Source organism: Pezoporus occidentalis, unplaced genomic scaffold (genome assembly GCF_034315485.1).
Source record: "Pezoporus occidentalis ecotype Australia unplaced genomic scaffold, CSIRO_AGI_Poc_V1 ctg118, whole genome shotgun sequence".
In the NCBI taxonomy this organism is placed as follows: domain Eukaryota; kingdom Metazoa; phylum Chordata; class Aves; order Psittaciformes; family Psittacidae; genus Pezoporus; species Pezoporus occidentalis.
The window spans coordinates 3,781,221-3,799,537 of record NW_026912972.1 but is presented as its reverse complement, the minus strand read 5'-3'; the positions used below and the strand labels follow the sequence as shown (position 1 = coordinate 3,799,537).

General features: G+C 43.4%; 1 protein-coding gene across 5 annotated transcripts in view; it reads left to right on the top strand.

Moving 5' to 3' along the window:
* The window catches only part of ADARB1 (adenosine deaminase RNA specific B1), a 66,089-nt gene that overhangs the window by 31,948 nt on the left and 15,824 nt on the right, over positions 1–18,317 (top strand). For 3 of the 5 annotated variants that reach the window (XM_062602735.1, XM_062602724.1, XM_062602743.1), the window contains 5 exons: positions 791–1,722; positions 7,238–7,352; positions 9,306–9,474; positions 9,997–10,145; positions 10,750–10,918. In XM_062602735.1, the coding sequence (XP_062458719.1) occupies positions 791–1,722; positions 7,238–7,352; positions 9,306–9,474; positions 9,997–10,145; positions 10,750–10,918 (1,534 nt within the window). Of the gene's footprint in view, positions 1–790; positions 1,723–7,237; positions 7,353–9,305; positions 9,475–9,996; positions 10,146–10,749; positions 10,919–12,383; positions 12,511–18,317 lie in introns of all 5 variants that reach the window. The other 2 variants (XM_062602760.1, XM_062602752.1) reach the window with 1 other exon arrangement.

The following is an 18,317-nucleotide window of genomic DNA, read 5'->3' as shown; positions in this document are numbered from 1 at the left end:
CTTGTAAATGACAAATACAAGGCTTCTTAATAAAAGGCTGTATGGAAATACATGAAGTAATATATATATATGAAGTAATATATAAAGTAGCCTTGTGGTGATGCTGGCACAGTGGGCAGCTGACATTCCTGAGCAAAGGGGGTGAGGTGAAATGAACATCTAGGAAAGATGTAAAACCAATTAAATTCAGAAAATACAGAGTAGTTAAGGAGAACCAAAAGCATTCAAACACTTTCCAGCCATGGTGCCTACCAAAGAGCTGCCTGATTCTTCATGGCTGAGGTTTTATTTATGTCATTTTTCAATTTGAGCAACTAAAATCACTAAGAAAAATGTGCCATGAATAAAATCAGGATAAAGTAAAACTAAATATCCATCTCCTGGTCTTAAGCATTCATTTTTTAGTTTACTAGTGGTTCTTTGTTTTATAGGCGAATGCTACTATAATTTATATTTCTGGTTTAAAGCACTTTTCAGGCCAAACACAACTTGTCAGTGAAAGTTTTGTTCCAGCGTGATTTAAATGTAGAACACCAGCAAAACAGCTGCAGTGCTTTTTGCTATCTGATCATATCAAATGCGTAGTTTGAGAATCAATCTTGAGCGTGTTATTTCTTGAGTTACCGATGTTTTCTTGCATTGTTATCGTGTCTGATCGTGTTGCGAAGCTTTAACCTGTGAGCACACATCACTTAACCAGTTACAAAGAGAGATAAAGGAATCTATAAATTTTGCATTTACAAGATCCTGCACCGAAGGCATTGTAAGTTACTCTTTCTGGGCACCACAGGTTCGAGCAGCACCGACGTTAAAGAAAACCGCAACGTGGACAACGTTCCCCCCAAGGAGGGCAGTGGTCAAGGTGCCGGGGAGGGGACACAGCTCTCCAACGGTGGTGGCAGCAGCAGCAGAAAGCGTCCTTTGGAGGAGGGCAGCAATGGCCACTCCAAATTTCGCCTGAAGAAGAGGAAGAAAACACCAGGCCCCATTCTACCAAAGAACGCCCTGATGCAGCTTAATGAGATTAAACCTGGTTTACAGTACAAACTCCTTTCCCAGACGGGCCCAGTTCATGCCCCCATGTTTGTGATGGCGGTTGAAGTCAATGGGCAGGTATTTGAGGGGTCTGGTCCAACAAAGAAGAAAGCCAAGCTTCATGCTGCCGAAAAGGCTCTCCGGTCTTTTGTCCAGTTCCCAAACGCTTCGGAAGCCCACCTGGCAATGGGGAGGACTCTGTCAGTCAACACGGATTTCACCTCCGACCAAGCGGACTTCCCCGACACCCTTTTCAATGGGTTTGAAACACCAGTCCCTTCCGATCCTTCCTTTTACCTGGGGTCCAACGGGGATGGGTCCTTTAGCTCTAGCGGGGACTATGGTTTGCCATCGTCTGCCGTAGCCAGCAGCCTTTCCCAGTCGCCTCTCCCTGCACCATCACCTTACCCCTCGGCCAGCGGGAAGAACCCTGTCATGATCCTGAATGAGCTGCGGCCAGGACTGAAGTATGAGTTCCTCTCGGAGAGTGGGGAGAGCCATGCCAAAAACTTTGTGATGGCCGTGGCAGTGGATGGGCAGACTTTTGAAGGCTCAGGAAGGAATAAAAAGCTGGCAAAAGCTCGTGCCGCTCAGTCGGCCCTCGCATCCTTGTTTAACATGCAGCTGGACCAGACCCCATCTCGACAGCCCATTCCTAGCGAAGGGCTCCAGTTACACTTGCCACAGGTGAGAAGCCCTTTGGGTTTTGTTGATGTCTTTGGGTAATGGCCAAGAGTAGCTAAGTCATGAGTATTGAGTCAGCTTGAACAGCATTTCTGCTGTTTATTCTGCTTCTGTAGATGTGTGGGCACGTGTCTGCATATATATATACATATATATGCCCACACATCCATATATATGTTATACATATATAGATGTATGTGTATATATACCTCCCATATGAAGACAGGCTGAGAAAATTTGGGCTGTTCAGCCTGGAGAAGAGAAGCTGCATGGAGACCTCAGAGCAGCTTCCAGTGTCTGAAGGGGGCTACAAGGATGCTGGAGAGGGACTCTTCATCAGGGACTGTAGTGATAGGACAAGGGGTGATGGGTTCAAACTGAAACAGGGGAAGTTCAGGTTGGAGATAAGGCAGAAGCTCTTCCCTGTGAGGGTGGTGAGGCAGTGGCACAGGGTGACCAAAGAAGCAGTAAATGCTCCATCCCTGGCAGTGTTCAAGGCCAGGTTGGGTGGCGCTTGAAGCAACCTCACTTGGTGGAAGGTGTCCCTGCCCATGGCAGAGGGGTGGAACTGAAGGAGCTTCAAGGTCCTTTCCAACACAAACTATTCTATAATTCTATGTATGTGTGCATTAGGTGATTTATCTGCTTATGACTTCTGACAGTTGAATGAGCTCTTTCTGTTCTGTGGGGACAAAGAGGAGACTTGCTAATGCTTTCAGCCTTGATCATGTCACATAAGAAAGCACCAAGCCCAATGCAGTGCCAGCTTGGATTATAGTTTGTGCTGAGGAAAACTTGAATCACATCTTGCTCATCATGGGCAGCAAGGCTTTGAAGGAGTTCAAGTCAGAAATGCTGCTTTGGGTAAAACTATCATTTGATGCAACAGTTTTTAGCAGAGAAGAAAATCATTCTCTTCTGCAGACTGAAGCTGTTGGCATGAACAGAGGTGAATAATGGAAGTCAAGGACAGACTGAGGCAGTTGCCACATGTTTCAAGGGTCTAAATAAATGACACATTTGCAGTGCACGTATCCAAGACTCATGGTTAGGTAGTTATCATCTAAGGGATTGTACTCTAACCTAGTTAGTTAATAAGTATATCCAAGTTACCTAGACAAGTAAATATTGATGAGAAATAGCTTAAAACAAATAGTTGCTGAGCTAGGGAAGGTACCAAACATCCCAGACATTTAAAGTGACTTGAATGGAGCAAATTTCATTTTTTTTTTTAGTGAACAAAAGTTCTCCCTTATTTGCTTGCTTGTGTTTCTCCCTATCAAACTATAGTAATGTTTGTTCAGCTGCCCTCTTTCTACTTGTCTCTTGGGTCTTTTCGATGATACTATATGCCTGTCTAAATTCAAATACTCACCTTTGACTTTTGTAACATTCTGTGTATTTATTATGAGAATGTCAAGGCTTTGACCTTTCCTATCTCAAAAAGCATTGGTTTAGATTTCATGAAAATGGTGAGATAGTGATCTGATTTGGTAATGTGGGGTTGAAGAGTGTAAGTAGATGTTGTGACTATTTAAAGTATGTTCTTTTCTCAAAATGCATGGACCACATGCATAATTTAGGAATTCCTAAGCATCCATGGATGCTTTCTTTTTTAATAGTGCAAAATTAATGCATTATTGATGGATGTTTCCTTCATTTTCAAATCTAGGAGCATGCTATTTCAGGTAGTCACGATTTCCTCAGTAGATCCAGTCGTTTCAGCTTGCATTCTCTGCTGTGCCTTGAAAGGCAGATTTGGCCCCAGACCCCTAAAAAATTCACTGCCAGTAATTTATGTGTTATTGGTTCTTGAATCAGTAAAACAGTGAAAATTGGAACCAGAATAGAGAAGTGGGAAAGAGGAGAAAGTGAGACCTGAAAGAGGAGTCATTCTAACAGGGTAAAGTTGTTTCTCTACCTGATGTAGAATGGCTTAAACTGCCTCTTTTCTCTCAGGGATTTCCATGGACTGCTGTCAGTGCTGGGTTTTTGAGCTCCTTGCTATTACCAGCTTTTGACTGAGTCCCAGGTAGAGCTTGTGGAATGCTCAGGGCATTTGAGCCTCGAGTACAGTTCTAAATAACAAAAAAGCAACACATGCAAGCACAAATCTCATTTTTTTTTCCAGCTCTCCTACACTGATTTTGATATCCAGATTGTGTACAACGAGGCATGCTCAGGGATACTTGTGTTTCACCTCTTGTAGGTGTGCACTGACAAAGGCTGCTCCAGGGTGGAGGAGAACCCAGTGGGCTTTAGGAGTAATGCCAGCAATACACTGGGTGGGAAGGCTGCTGGTACTGCCTTGTGCAGACCTGATTCCCAGTCAGTTATTTATTGAGAGGCTTTTGAGGAGCTTGTCATCAGGATGTCATCATCCTTCCTGCACTTCACTGTGTTGGATCACACTGCTTTTAAGTATAATTAGCTGTCAAGCTACTGGAATGATATGAGGTCTGGTGCATATTAGTGATTTTGGTCTGGTATGTATTAATCGCAGAATTACAGACTGGTTTGGGTTGGAAAGGACCTTAAGATCATGCAGTTCCTACCCCCTGCCATGGGCAAGGACACCTTCCACTAGACCATGTTACCCAAGGCCTTGTCCAACCTAGCCATAATTAATGATAGTTAATGATTAATAAGGATTATGTTATGGGTTATGTTAATGATTAATAAGGGTTTTAAATGTGTGATGTTTTCAGATTTATATTTATAATATATTTATGCGTATATATTTATATATATATTTAAATCCAAATAATAAATGTTTAGTGGAAATAATAAAAGTGGAAGGTGTCCCTGCCTGTGGCAGTGGGTTGGAGCTCGATGAGCTTTAAGGTCCTTTCCAACGCAAACCAGCCTGATTGTACAATACAGTGTGGTTGTGCCGATGGAGATGTTGGAATTGACTGCCTGGGTTGCAGGTTCAAAACTGGCCTGTAGCTGGTGTGTTACTTTGTGGTGCCGCATGAGAGAAATCAGTAGAGCAGAGTTGGGAGGATAGATGGTCCCTACTCCAGTGGTGGTGGTGAGTATCTGCTGAAATGTACATCGGTGATCCCACACCTCCCGACAGCCGCGGGCACTCTGGAGAGAATGGAATGCAAGCTCTCAAATGGAGCAGAAGGGCAGCTGACATCAGGAATCAGTTTATAAAATGGGCACAGGTGTAACTTTATGGTCTGCAGTGTTGGTTATTGAGGTGCTGATCCCATGGTTTAATACTTTTAAAACCAGCCTCTGCAAAGCAAGCTGCCTTTGGTTCCACCACATAGATAATCACCAGCATTCATCCAGGGTGGTCCCTGTGGCCTGCTGAGGTCTTCCTTCAGCTCCAGACAGACCTGGACTTCATGAGCTTCAGAATCTTTTAAAGCATGGATGGTCAGGGGGTTCTACAACACCGTTGCTGCAAGATATGTATTAACCAAAGTCAGTCTGTGGATTCACTGTGACTTCATCAGAGAAAGAAAAAGCGCACCCAGAGTAGCTTTGAGCACACGTGCCTTAATGAGCAGAGTGTCAGCTATTTTAGGTCTTTCCTTTTTGGCATTGCCCAACTTTGAATAATGATGTAATGCGGGAGTGGGGGTAGAGAAGCTGCGTGTTAGATGTTAGGGTACTCACTGGGAAGGTGAGACACGAGCTCCATTGCTGTTCCAGTTAATGTTTATTTATGTGAAAGGGAGTTGAGTCAGATTAGAAGTTAAAGATCCCTACCCAAGCCAGTAAGTGCTCTGGGCTTGATGTGAAGACAGCTTCAAGTCCTTGATTTTGAGATGGGGACAGCAAGGACATCGTTTTATGCCGGAAAGTCTCATTGTTCATGCTGCAGTGGTGTGTTCGTCCTGCCTTATTCCCATCTCTTCCATGCTCTTAAGGACTCTTAAGTATGTTAATATAACAGGGAGAAAAGGGTAATGCTTCTAATTTAGCACGTGAGCATTCTTATAAAGGACTAAAACCTTAGTAAGTAAATCTGTAGACATTTAATAGTGTTTATTCCTCACCACCCCTCTGTTGTCATGCAACTTGAGTTGCAAAGAGAAAAAGAGAAATCTTCACTATGTCTGCCTATTTTCTGGCAGTGATTTTCTTCCTGCTGCACCTACAGTTCCTTCTGTATTGTTTGAATCTCTAGTGGTCATTGTGTCTCGCTTGAGTTGTACTTAGTCCTTTCTTATCAGCCTCCCCAGTGTCTGGCTTTGTGTTCATTCAAGCGGTTCTTGGTTTCCTTGCCAGCAGCTTAGTTCCACGCTGCTTGAGCTGCAGCCCCATCCCATCCTTCTGTTCCAGCTTACATCTTCCCAGAGGGACTGACTGTGTTCTCACTTGTATACCAACACCACAGTTTCCTGTGTGGAAAAAAAATGATCATTTTGGGAAATGCTAATGTGTCCACCTTGTATGCGCTTTCAGTTCTCACCTCTTGATGAGAACCTATTGAAGGCAGCCCTGGTTCCCCCAGGGAATGGGCGATTGCATGGTGTAGGTCAGACTCCGTTTGGCTGGGTAGGTTGAGGATCTGTGTAGTGATTTACTCATGTTTGGTGACCTGGAAGGATCACAGAATCACAAAGTGATTCCATCTAGCATGTAACTTGCCTTCCTCAGCAGCTCCCTTGGGAACAACCAGCTGTGCTAGCATAGATTGCCATGGGTTTCGGTTTCTTTTCACGTGAAAACTCAAGGATTTGAGTTTTGACTCATCTTCTCTAGCTGTTGTAGTTCCAGCTTCCTTAAAAAGAATGGGTGAGATGAGCTGCAGTGTTGAACTGAACCGTTGTTCAATGAGAGCAGGACAGGTGTTTTCAAGTGCTCCTTACTGTTAGGAGTTGGCCCTCATACAGCCTGATCCACATTGCTTCAAGGTACAACAAGGCTGTGGCTGTTTTCCTGAAGGTGAAAGAGATAAATCCTTCCTCATGCTGAGGTAGCTTATATGGGGTTATATGATGACATTTTCTATTCCTAGATTTATGTATATCTTGTAAAAATGAGAAAGAGAAAATGTTGAACCAGTGTGGAAAACAGACTTGTTCCTATTTTTATAATGGGTAATGGATTTGATCGTTATCAAAGGTTTACAATGTTGGGTTACGGAGCCTGGGTTTTGCACTTCAAACTTCTTGTCAGGTTGAATGTTGAGGAAACTGAAATGATGCATTTTGAGGTTTGAGCATGAAAGTAGAGACTTATCTGTCTGTCCAGTTGTTCTCCTCAGCCTCAAAAGTTCATGACAATATGAGCATTAGGTACTTTGATGCTTGGCTTAGGGCTGTCTGATCCTGTTTTAATCGATGTGGAAGAGCTACGAGTGCTCAGGATGCCTGAAAATCACATCCTTGACTTCCTGCTGATGCCTCCATGATGTTTTCAAAGCGAACAATAAAAACTCCTTTGATTTCTTGTGTCAGATCAATGAAAAGTGCAAATCTGTGGCCTAACGCTGCTGTGATGTTTATGGTATTTGTTTAATTGTCTAATGTGCGTTATCTGTGTGATCCCACAGGTTTTAGCTGACGCTGTTGCACGCTTGGTTGTGGATAAATTCAGTGATTTGACGGAAAATTTCACGTCTCCACATGCACGTAGAAAAGTCCTTGCTGGAATTGTCATGACAACAGGTAAAGAAAAGGTCCTATTTTACCTGCTTAAATAAGAGAGCTCTGTTTGCATTCTAGGAAACTGCCTTTTTGCCAATCAGCCAGTATTGAAATACATTTTCCCAGTTTAATCTTCAAGGTGCCCTAAATAGAGCAATTAAATCTTAGCTGAAGTTAATTACAGGAAAATTAGAGCTGCAAATACTATCTTATGCCTTATTCAGACATGTAAGAAAACTTACGGTCTACGAAATACATGTATCATTTAAGATCTGACAGTAAATCTAAGATGAATTGTACCGTAGTGGTCACACAGACGGTGTTCTTGGGTTTTGACATCTCAAGTAAGAAATGATGCTTGCTTCCCAAGGTTTTGCACTTCGTTAGAGTTATTCTTGCTGTGTTTTATTCTTAGTGCTTTCTGTCTCAGTCATTTTAGTCAAAACATCTGAAAAAGCAGCTTATATTTTGGCAGCTGACACCATCATGCATGTACAAGCAGTAGGAATGTTGTAGTTCTCACTGCAGGCATGAGATCTGCTAGTGAAGTTCTGCCTGAAGCTGATCTGCAGCCACCTGGTTGCTGAATTTTCCTCACACTAAGATTGCTTTTGTTCTTCAGTCCATCTGAACCCTTTATGGGACATTCATTTTGGGCCCGTCGTGAAATGTCATTGAATCCCAGCCTGGTTTGGGTTGGAAAGAACCTTAAAGCTCATCCAGTTCCAACCCCTTGCCATGGGCAGGGACACCTTCCACTCGAGCAGGTTGCTCCAAACCCCTTTGTCCAACCTGGCCTTGAACACTGCCAGGGATGGGGCAGCCACAGCTTCTCTGGGCACCCTGTGCCAGCGCCTCAGCACCCTCACAGGGAAGAGCTTCTGCCTAAGAGCTCATCTCAGTCTCCCCTGTTCTGGCAGGTTAAAGCCATTCCCCTTGTCCTGTCCCTACAGGCCCTTGTCCAAAGCCTCTCTCCAGGTTTCCTGTATTCCCTTTAGGCATTGGGAGCTGCTTTAAGGTCTCCCTGGAGCTCCTAAGGTCTCAGCCTGTTCCTATTAGTTGTGTGAGTCAGATGGATAGTGATAACTATACAGCCTTCCCGTGGTGATTTGAGCAGTGCCAGCCCTTTCCTCCTGCAGGGGTGTTTGTAGGGGCCTCCTCCAGAGCAGAGGAATCTGAGGGTGCTGGTTAGGGTAGATAACTCTATCGTAAGACATCCATGGTGAGCTGATCCTGGCCAGCAGTCAAACCACCAGTCTCTTGCTTGCTGCTCTCTCCTGGGGCATGGAGAGAAAACATAAGGAGGGCAAGAAGACTCATGGGTAGACAAACACTGTAACCTTCAACATAGAATCATAGAATCAACCAGGTTGGAGAAGACCTTTAAGCTCATCCAGTCCAACCATTCTCCATCACTGCCGAGGCCACCACTAACTCATGGCACTGAGAGCCTTGTCTACATGGTGTGTGAACACTTGCAGGGATGGTGACTCCAGCACTGCCCTGGGACATCCGCTCTTCCTTTCTCTGGGCTCCTGTTGCATGGAATGTATTGGACTCCTATTGTATGGAATGTTTTAATACTAAGAACTACACTTCTAGAAGCATTACACTGCTGCTAAGCTTTACAGTGTTTTAATCATTTAAACATCTTCATTTCCTATTTTTACATTTCCTGTTGTTGGTTTAATACCCTTCCATAACATATTTCTGTTTTAATAAATTGGTGACTTTCAGATATCTAAAGTCACTGTGAATATCTGCAGAGGTGGCAAGGAGGCACATGCTGGAAGCTAGCTGGGGCTCAGGATTAAAGCACCATCTTCATAGCCCAGGCTTTAATAACTCTTCCTGAAGCAGCACTTTTTTCCATCACATTTTCTAGTTCTAACTAGTTTAGGTTCTGCACTAAGATGATTTGTTGGATTAGTTGTGATTTTAGTTGCATCTTCTTCCTGAAACTTTATTTTACAGGTACAGATGTGAAAGATGCCCTGGTAATAAGTGTTTCTACAGGAACAAAATGCATCAATGGTGAATACATGAGTGATCGTGGTCTTGCATTAAATGACTGCCATGCAGAGATTATATCTCGCCGGTGCCTGCTTAAATTTCTCTATACACAACTTGAGCTTTATCTAAGGTGAGCTGGAGGGAAAAGGAAGCTGAGCTGATCACATGGAACTGAAAAGGTGTCTGTGGGAAACATCTATGAACATTTCAATGTGAACCATTTGTTCTATTGCATTAGGATGCTTCATTTAGAACTCAGGCTCTTTGCCCTAAGGTTTGACTTAAACAAAACACGTATTCAGTTAGCTGTCAATCATGAGATGGGAGGACCGAAAACATCATTGGGAATCAGTTTGGAAGCTCAAAATGTACAGATCAAAACAACCTCAAGTGAGCTAATGGGTGGTAGTGTTTTATTTGCTGTTAAGTGCCTGAAAGCTTGTGCCTTGTGCATTGACATCTAGGGGTGTCAAGGGCTCTGTATTTCCTGTCACAGTGGTCTTTTCACTTTGTTAATTGTAGTAACTGTTAGCTTTATACTATAGAATTTCCAGACACCCTGTGGTTGTTTTAATGCCTGTTAAGACTGCCCAGCTTATGGTTCTTTACATGTTCATGTCAGTTCTGACTCTGGCTTTGTTCTCCCTTTCAGCAATAAAGAAGATCAACAAAAATCCATTTTTATCAAGTCGGAGCGAGGTGGATTTAAGCTGAAGGAGAATGTGCAGTTCCATCTCTATATCAGCACATCTCCTTGTGGCGACGCGAGGATTTTCTCCCCACATGAAGCAGCACAAGAGGGTATGACAGCAGTCCTGCTCCAGCAAGGAGGGTTAAAGTATTCTTTGAGCATGTCCAAGTGGTACAGTTAAAATTTAGGTGTCTTCTTTCCTTTTAGCATAGATGTGTGTTTAGACAAAGATCTCTTCCAAACAAAATCTGAGCTGTTCTTCCTGTGTGATAGAAGTGCAGTGTAGACTGATCCACCATGTGGTCTTGAAGAGGCTGAAAGCCAGCCGTGATATGCCAGTGAGTCAGCAAGTATTTGTACAGAACTAACCAAACCTTTTCACTGTTTCCAGCTTTTAACAGTGGTTTTCTGCCTGCCCCTTTCTTGAGCTGTCTGTTAACTTTGTTCTAACGCTATAATACGCAGAACAGAACTGAAGAGCTCCCTGCTTGTATTGCTCCTTTGTGGAAAGCTTGGGTTCATTGTAAGTGTGTTTTAGAAGACTGTATTTGTGAGAGGTGTCTGATGCTGTAGCTCATTTTCAAGGAGAAATAGAAATTCTTATGCAAGCCAGCAGGCAAATTCCTTTAATTGACTCCTGTTATTGTAATGCTGTCTGTAAAACACTCTGAGAATGTTCCTCACCTGATTGTAAGTGATTTTTTTATCATTTAGATCAAGGGGACAGGCACCCAAACCGCAAAGCAAGAGGACAGCTACGGACAAAGATAGAATCTGGGGAAGGGACCATCCCTGTGCGCTCCACTACCACCATCCAGACATGGGATGGTGTACTGCAAGGAGAAAGACTACTTACCATGTCCTGCAGTGACAAGATAGCGAGGTGAGACATGGAACAATTGCTTTCTTTGTTATTGCTTTTTATTGCTGAACAAGGAGGGTTGCATGGTACCTGTAGTGAATGGGCAGGTTCTTGATTTGCTCATTTCACTGCTTAGATGTAGCATGGGGGTGGCTTTAGCTCCAGTGTTAGAACTCTGGTTCTTCACCTGCACTTGGTATCAGACCTTTTGCTGGGTTCAGAGGCAAGGTGAAATCATGATGTACCATTTCCAGCCACTTCAAGTCATGACAGCTTTGGTTTGTGTTTATATCACTAGGAAATAGCAGAGGAATGCTTTTTCATCCCCCTTCTCCTGAGACTAGTAAAGCATTAGCAAAACAACGCAATAAATATATCAGTCATATTTGGATGACTTCCTCTGATGATATACATTGTTTGCCTCATCCCTGGCAGTGTTCAGGGCCAGGCTGTATGGGGCTTGGAGCAACCTGTTCTAGTGGAAGGTGTCCCTGCCCATGGCAGGGGATTGGAACTAAATGAGCTTTAAGGTCTGTTCCAACACAAGCAATTCCATGATGCTGTGATATCAAAAGATACATACATTTTGCATGGATAGATTTAGATTTAGATCATTTTATAGAGAGAAAAATTGTTCCAGTTTAAAAAAAAAATAATGATGGGCACTTAGAAAATAAAACTTTAAAATTATTTTAATTTAAATACTTTTATTATCATTAGATATTTAGTTTCCAACCTAGTGCTTTTATTTCTATTTTATCCTATTCCTTCTTCTTTGTCCTTTTTGACAAAGATTGTAAGATTTATTCTTTTTTTCTCAAAACCATAAATGGACAAGTGTTACACCACCCAAAATAAGTTTAACATTAGTGTCCTTTAACAAGTATCAGAACATGGGAGAGTTGCAGCATCTTGAAATGAATCCGTGTGTTTGCAGCCTCTGTGTTTTTGCAAACCAGATGAGAAATGAGTATTTCAGCGGATGGTATTTTAGTTATATTTTAATGAAAATAGCTCTCCTGTTTCGGCAAGTCACAGTTGGCCTGCTTCAAAGTGTATTGAGTATATTAAATTGCAACTGTTCTTGTGAACAGTGTATGCCGCATCAAAAATGCAGCAGGAAGGTTATGGAGTCACTTGGTTCCTTAAGTCTTGTCTCAAGTTATCAGCATCTCTGCTGAAGGAAGATGTTTTACTTTAGTTTAAAACTAAACATAACTGGATAGGGCCTTTCAGAAGCTAGGACAGGTAATGCTACAGAAATGCCATTTCAGTTTCTTTTAGGATATTTTCCATCAAATCCACCAAATAAATTCCCCAGCTTCATGCCGGGGGCTTCTCCCAAGCACCCTGCATGGTAATTGTGCCCCATTCAGTTGATTTCTTTTATCACATCATCCTTGCTGTTAGTGCAAATGACAAAGAAATGAAGCCAGTTGTTGAGCGAGAACCCATTTGACTATTTTGTTGATTTTGTGTGATGCAGAACAGACTCATCTCTCGCTTGCCTAGCTAGCTGTCACCTCTCCTTTGGGCTAATGGGAGTAATTTTGTTTGTGCCAGTGAAGGAAGCAGATAGAACCCCTTGACACAGAACACAGACTGTATGACGGGTAAGGAGGCCCAAATTTTCCTACTCTTTTTTTTCCTTTCCTTATTTTTTTACATTTCCCTGACACTTCTGACTGTGTTTTGTCAATTTTACCTTTTAAAGAATGCATTGCTCTGGAGTGTCTGGCACTCAGCCCTCCAGTGTGCCTGAGCCCTGTGAATTTCCACTGTGCTTTCTCAAAGCTTCACAGTTCCAGCCTGGAAGAGGCGTGGATAAATTCAGGGTGCAGGATTGCACAAGCAAGAAAAGTCTTGTATCTGAACAGCCTCATCCCTGTGGATTATATGTATAATCCAAGCTGTTATTTCCAGCCTCTGAGTGCTTTGATGCAATGTGCTGCTGAGCACCCTCCTGAGCCTGGTAGGAACATCCAAGAAAAACGTGGAAAGGCCATGAGTGTATTTCCATGTGGGTCAGAAGCACTAGAACAGGATTATCCTGGTGTGTTAGTGCCTAGTGGCTCTGCAGTGTGGTGTTAGGGTGCTTTCTGTGAACAGAGTAACTGTTTTGAGAGATTAATACACATGCATTTGTTTTCAATGTATCCTAAACTCGTTCTGTGGTACTTTATAATGTCTGGTTTTGTCATCCTCCTTTTGATGTGTTTTTCCACCCCCCTTCGTTTTAAGCTACTTGGCTTCAAATAATTACTTAAACTCTCATGAATGGAAGTTTGTAACTCAATCTTTCTCTTTGAAGTTGCACCAAAATACATCTTAAAATCCTGTGCATGCTCACTAAAGGCTGCATGTTCAGCAGCTGTGTCCATGCCCATTCATCTATCTTCGAGTTTGAGAGTTATTTCCAAGTGGCAAGCTCCATGACAGAGCCAGTGGGATTTCTGGACAGCAACAGATGGAGCAGTTCTCATTAGTTCTTACGCCAAGTGACAATGGCCCATGTGAACATATTCACTTGGATATTCTTCCCTCTGAGGGTGGTGAGATGCTGGCATAGAGAAGCTGTGGCAGTGTTCAGGGCCAGGTTGGACACAGGGTCTTGGAGCAACCTGCTCTAGTGGAAGGTGTCCCTGCCCATGGCAGGGATTGAAACTGGATGAGCTTTAAGGTCCCTTCCAACCCAAACCATTTTAGAATCCTATGATACATGGTGGTTGCATGACACCTGGCAAAAACCCTGTGGGGAAGTGGTAGAAAACCACTACCCCAGCATCTAAATAACCAGGAGCAGCATCATGTAACCTCTCAAGCCAGTGACCTGAGTCTTGACCCATGCTTACTGTGGTATGGAGCAATATCAGAAAAGCTGAGACAGGTCAGAGCTGTGTGGTTGCCAGCCCAGGAACAGCTACAGGAGAAAGCAGATTCTCTTGGCTGTAGCTGCAACTGTGACCTCAGGATAAGTAAAAAGATGTTTGCAGGAAGTGCTACTGTCGAAGAGCATGGACTTTGTGCACTTACTGATTTATAGTGTGGGCTGCTGACTAAGCCACTTGACGTAGAAGAAGCTCTTAATCCACTCCACGTAAAAGATGTTGCTGCCTGTTTATTCTGTGACTCATGAAAGGCATGGGCTGGTCATAGAGACTCAGTTAATCTCTTAAGGAAACAAAGAGAAATCAGATTTAAAATAAGACAAGAAATCAGATTGCAGTCAGCTGAATGCAAAGTCATCTCTGCTCCTTCCTTCTGCCAGGTGGTGACTCAGCTAGATGGGTTCCACAGTGAGCAGGTCATCACCTGCCCAGCGTGGGTCTGTGCCACAGAATATACATGGACTCAGTCAGAGATCAATATGATCAGACAAAAAGCCCTTTATTACAAAGCCTTAGCCCCTTAAATACTATTTCTTACATGCACTTACAGTGATTTGGCATATTATGATTGGATACATGTCTTGAAGACCCTTTGCAACTAGCATATAATTGGTTAAGCACAGGTGTGGGAACTTGACCTCGAAAGCTTGCCAACAGTCCACAGTTCTCATTAACTCGGTGAAATCCAGCTGCTTCTTATCTTGCTAGTTTAGGCTTCCTTGGGCCTCTCATGGCCTTGCTGTATCTTTCAGGATTTTCAGAGTTTATGTACCAATTATCCATTCTCCTGTGAGAACACTGCCTCCACATCTCCCCCTTTTTGTTTTGTATATGGTTTGGATGACTCTACTTGAGCAGGGGATTTAGCCTAGATCATATCTCCAATATATGCTGACTACAAGCTGCTGGGCCTGCCCCTTTTTTCTGCTGTATGGATCTCTGGGAACAGGGGAGGCCATCCTTCACATCAAGGTCTGGCATGGCATGTGTCACCCACCGCTCCACGCCTGCTGGGTTGCAGCCAACAGCGGAGCTAAAGGTTCTTCTTGGTGGCAAACACAGAGGCCAACCCAGTCTTGCCCTTGATTGTGGTAGCAGGCCTTTTGTCAGCTTCAGTCCTTGCACCTTGTTGTCAATGCAGAGTTTTACCTGCTTCATCCAGTATTGTATTAAAATCTTTCTAGCTTTTGCCTTAGCATTTTCTAGCGGCTACTGCAAATTTCCATACTCGGTAACATCTCTTTTACAAGTGACAAATCTATACAATACAAGGTGTAGTTTCTTATTAGCAGGTGGTTTCATACACAAAATCACAACCTCTAATAATAGCTACTTTATAAGCACACGTATTTAGGATGTTATTTTTCATTTGCCCCCAAGTGATGTTTTGCAGTTATTCGTTCTTTCTCTTCCTCTATCTCATTCTGCTTGGGGTATTCACGGTCAGCTCCTGTAGCTGAGGCATCAGGTTTCTCCATTCATCTGTCCAGCTCATGGCAAGGCTTGACAAACTTTGCAGGCAGTCGCCATGGACCTTGGACCTGTAGGCAGGAGGACACAAATATACCCCCTCCCCCAGGTTATCAGTTCTTGAGAAGTAGACAGGTTAAACTGCGTATTTGCAGCATCATTACTCTCTCCCCCCCCCCCCCCCCCCGTTTGTTTGTTTTTTTTTATCCCTGCAAAAGCCGGCCTGCTGGGCAGCAGCTACAGCTGCCTGCCTGCTTCAGCAGCAACTATAAATACCTGCCGGCAGCCGCACTTCTACATTAACCCTTTCATGCCCGAAATGTTAAACTGCTACCCGTTAAAAGCTTTTACATGAACCCAACAATACATAAAACACTGATTGCCCTCAACACACACACACATGTGTGGGATCCCACAAGCACACTTCACACAAGTACAATATTTGAAACACAAAAAGACAATCATTACTCCCACTACACAGTCCCACGTACAGAACGTGGCACAAGGACCCTGTGGAGACTAACAGCAAACCAGCTCCGAGAAGCATCATTGCAGTGCGAGGTGGCAGGCTCAACCTTAGCGGGCGTCCCTGCAGAGGCTCTGCCTCCCCCACATCGTATGAGGCTTGGACTTTTATACTGACCAAAATGCACACTCATTCCGACACAGGTGGCCAGCCTGTGCTGGAAGAAGTGGCCAGCAATATCTACAAAGGTCTCCAAGGGTTGATAGAAACCTGGACATACTTATATTTACCAACTTCTAGTTCATGAGTATCACAGAGAGACTGTATTAAATGAGTCACAGTATGCCCAATACCCCTGATAAGAGCATACGAAAGACCTTCCCACCACCGAAAATGCACACAATATGCCTGTATCCCGTGTTTGTCTCACTGTAGGTTTGGGGGGTGGGTGGGGGGTGGTGGATGGTTTGGTTTTTTGTTTGTTTGTTGTTTTTTCTTTAACATAATAAAGATTGCTCTCTTCACTTTAAGAAGGACCGAAAACATCCATAAAACGGAAGTCCTAAGCTGAAATTTCAATTAATTCAATCACTGACAGGGGGGTGTCCTGGGGCGGTGCTAACTCTTTCCAGGGTTTCACCCATCGAGCTGGCACCCACCGCAGACCAGAATCTGTAATTACACACATATAACCTCGACCAGTTAGTTTTACTTTCACAGGACCTTTCCAAATGCCGGTTTCCAAATCCTTGTACTGGACCAGAATACCCGGAGTTTTAGTCATATAACCTGAACCTAATGCCTGACCATGTATTATAGCAGGGGGGTCATTAAAGTCTCCTGTCAATTGCACAAAATTCATAACGTATACAGCTTTCTGCATCCTTGCTACCGGTGTAAGTCCTTCTTCCCCCGTTTTTTGCTTTTCCAACAACCGTTTCAAAGTTTGATGTGTTCGTTCAATAATAGCTTGTCCTGTAAGAGAATAGTGTCAATAGTAACGTGGACATATTTCAATTTCCCAAAAGAGGGTACATGAGTCACAGCCATTTGCCAAAGCTGGAGGCCTCGAGGGTTGACTCCAAGGCCTATACCTACTGCTTGGCCTTGACAATCAGGACAAGATTAGTGATTTTTGTCATGATGTGATCTAAGGCCTCATACTGAGCTTTTGGTAGAACTCTTTTTTGTTCTGCCTTTGACTCACCCTTTAAAAGGGGCATGAGATCGCTCAGATCATCATTTCAGATTTGAGCTGTTTTCGAATTTTCAGGGATGTTGACCGGAGGAGCATGTGTTTGCACCATGATCCCAATATTTCCAGTATAGTCAGCATCAATTACACCAGGTAATACAAAGATTCCTTTCCTTGATGTTGATGATCATCCCAGTAGCAAAGCACATAACCCATGACCAAGAGGCCCATTTAATTTAGATGGAATACAATGAACAGAAGTATCAGTTATGGTAAAATCTATTGCTGTTGCCACATCCACTCCAGCACTCCCTGCGATGGCGGAGGGGATGCAGACCAGACACCCTGATTTTGTGTCGTCGCGCGGGGTGGCATCACGCTCACATTCAAGTTTCCCAACAGGGTTCCGTCTTTTTTAAACTTTGAATGACATTCAATTGTCTTGTGGCCAAATTTGTCACATTTAATACATTTGTCTGCAAAATCAGTAACACCACACTGAGGGGGTCGGGTTGCTGAACTGATTTTCTTTACAGTACACTGCTTTTTAAAATGTCCCATCCATCCGCAGTTATAACATCTCACACCTTTAGTACCCCCACGATCACCCTGACCTTTTTGTAGAAGGGGTTTAACAGCAGCGGCGAAGGCAGTAGCCATGTATCCAGCCTTTTCCTCTGCTGTGCCCACTTTAGAACATGCATCCATCATTTCTTGAAGACCAGCAGATTTTGGCAAAACCTGCAAAATACGCTTAAAGCTGGGTTAGCATTTTCCATAGCCAGAGACATAAGCATGGATTCTTTAGCATTCGATGCCAGATCACTATTCTTTTCAATAGCCTCTGTCAATCTGTCAGTAAATTGCGTATATGGCTCAGTAGGTCCCTGCTTTACTGATGTATGTGAAGGATTAGGTTTTCCCGCTTCCGGCACAGCTTTCAGAGCAGCTAAAGCCAATTGCTGTGCTTGCTGTAAAACTTCAATTTTCATACGAGCTTGTACTCCATCAGGGTGAAATTGTCCCTTTCCCAATAACGTTTCAGATGAAACACCGTGCAAAGGGTGATGAGGATTACACTCTGAATTCTCATCTGCAGCCCTTGCAGCAAGCTCCTCAAACCCACTTTTAAAATGCAGGAGCTGTGAAGGAGTTAATAAAATGCAGCCACTCTGAGACAATCATGTGGAGTTAGAACATTACTAGAAAAGAAAGCAGATAACATTTGCTGTGTATATGAGTAAGACAACCCATACTGAGTAATTGCTTCCTTAATTTCTTTCATAGCTTTCCAGTCCCTAGGAGTCCAGACAGACTGTCCCTGAGAATTTATAATAGAAGGGAATGCAGCGGGAACATCTATCGGTAAAATAGTACCGTCTATAATTGCATCCTGAATGC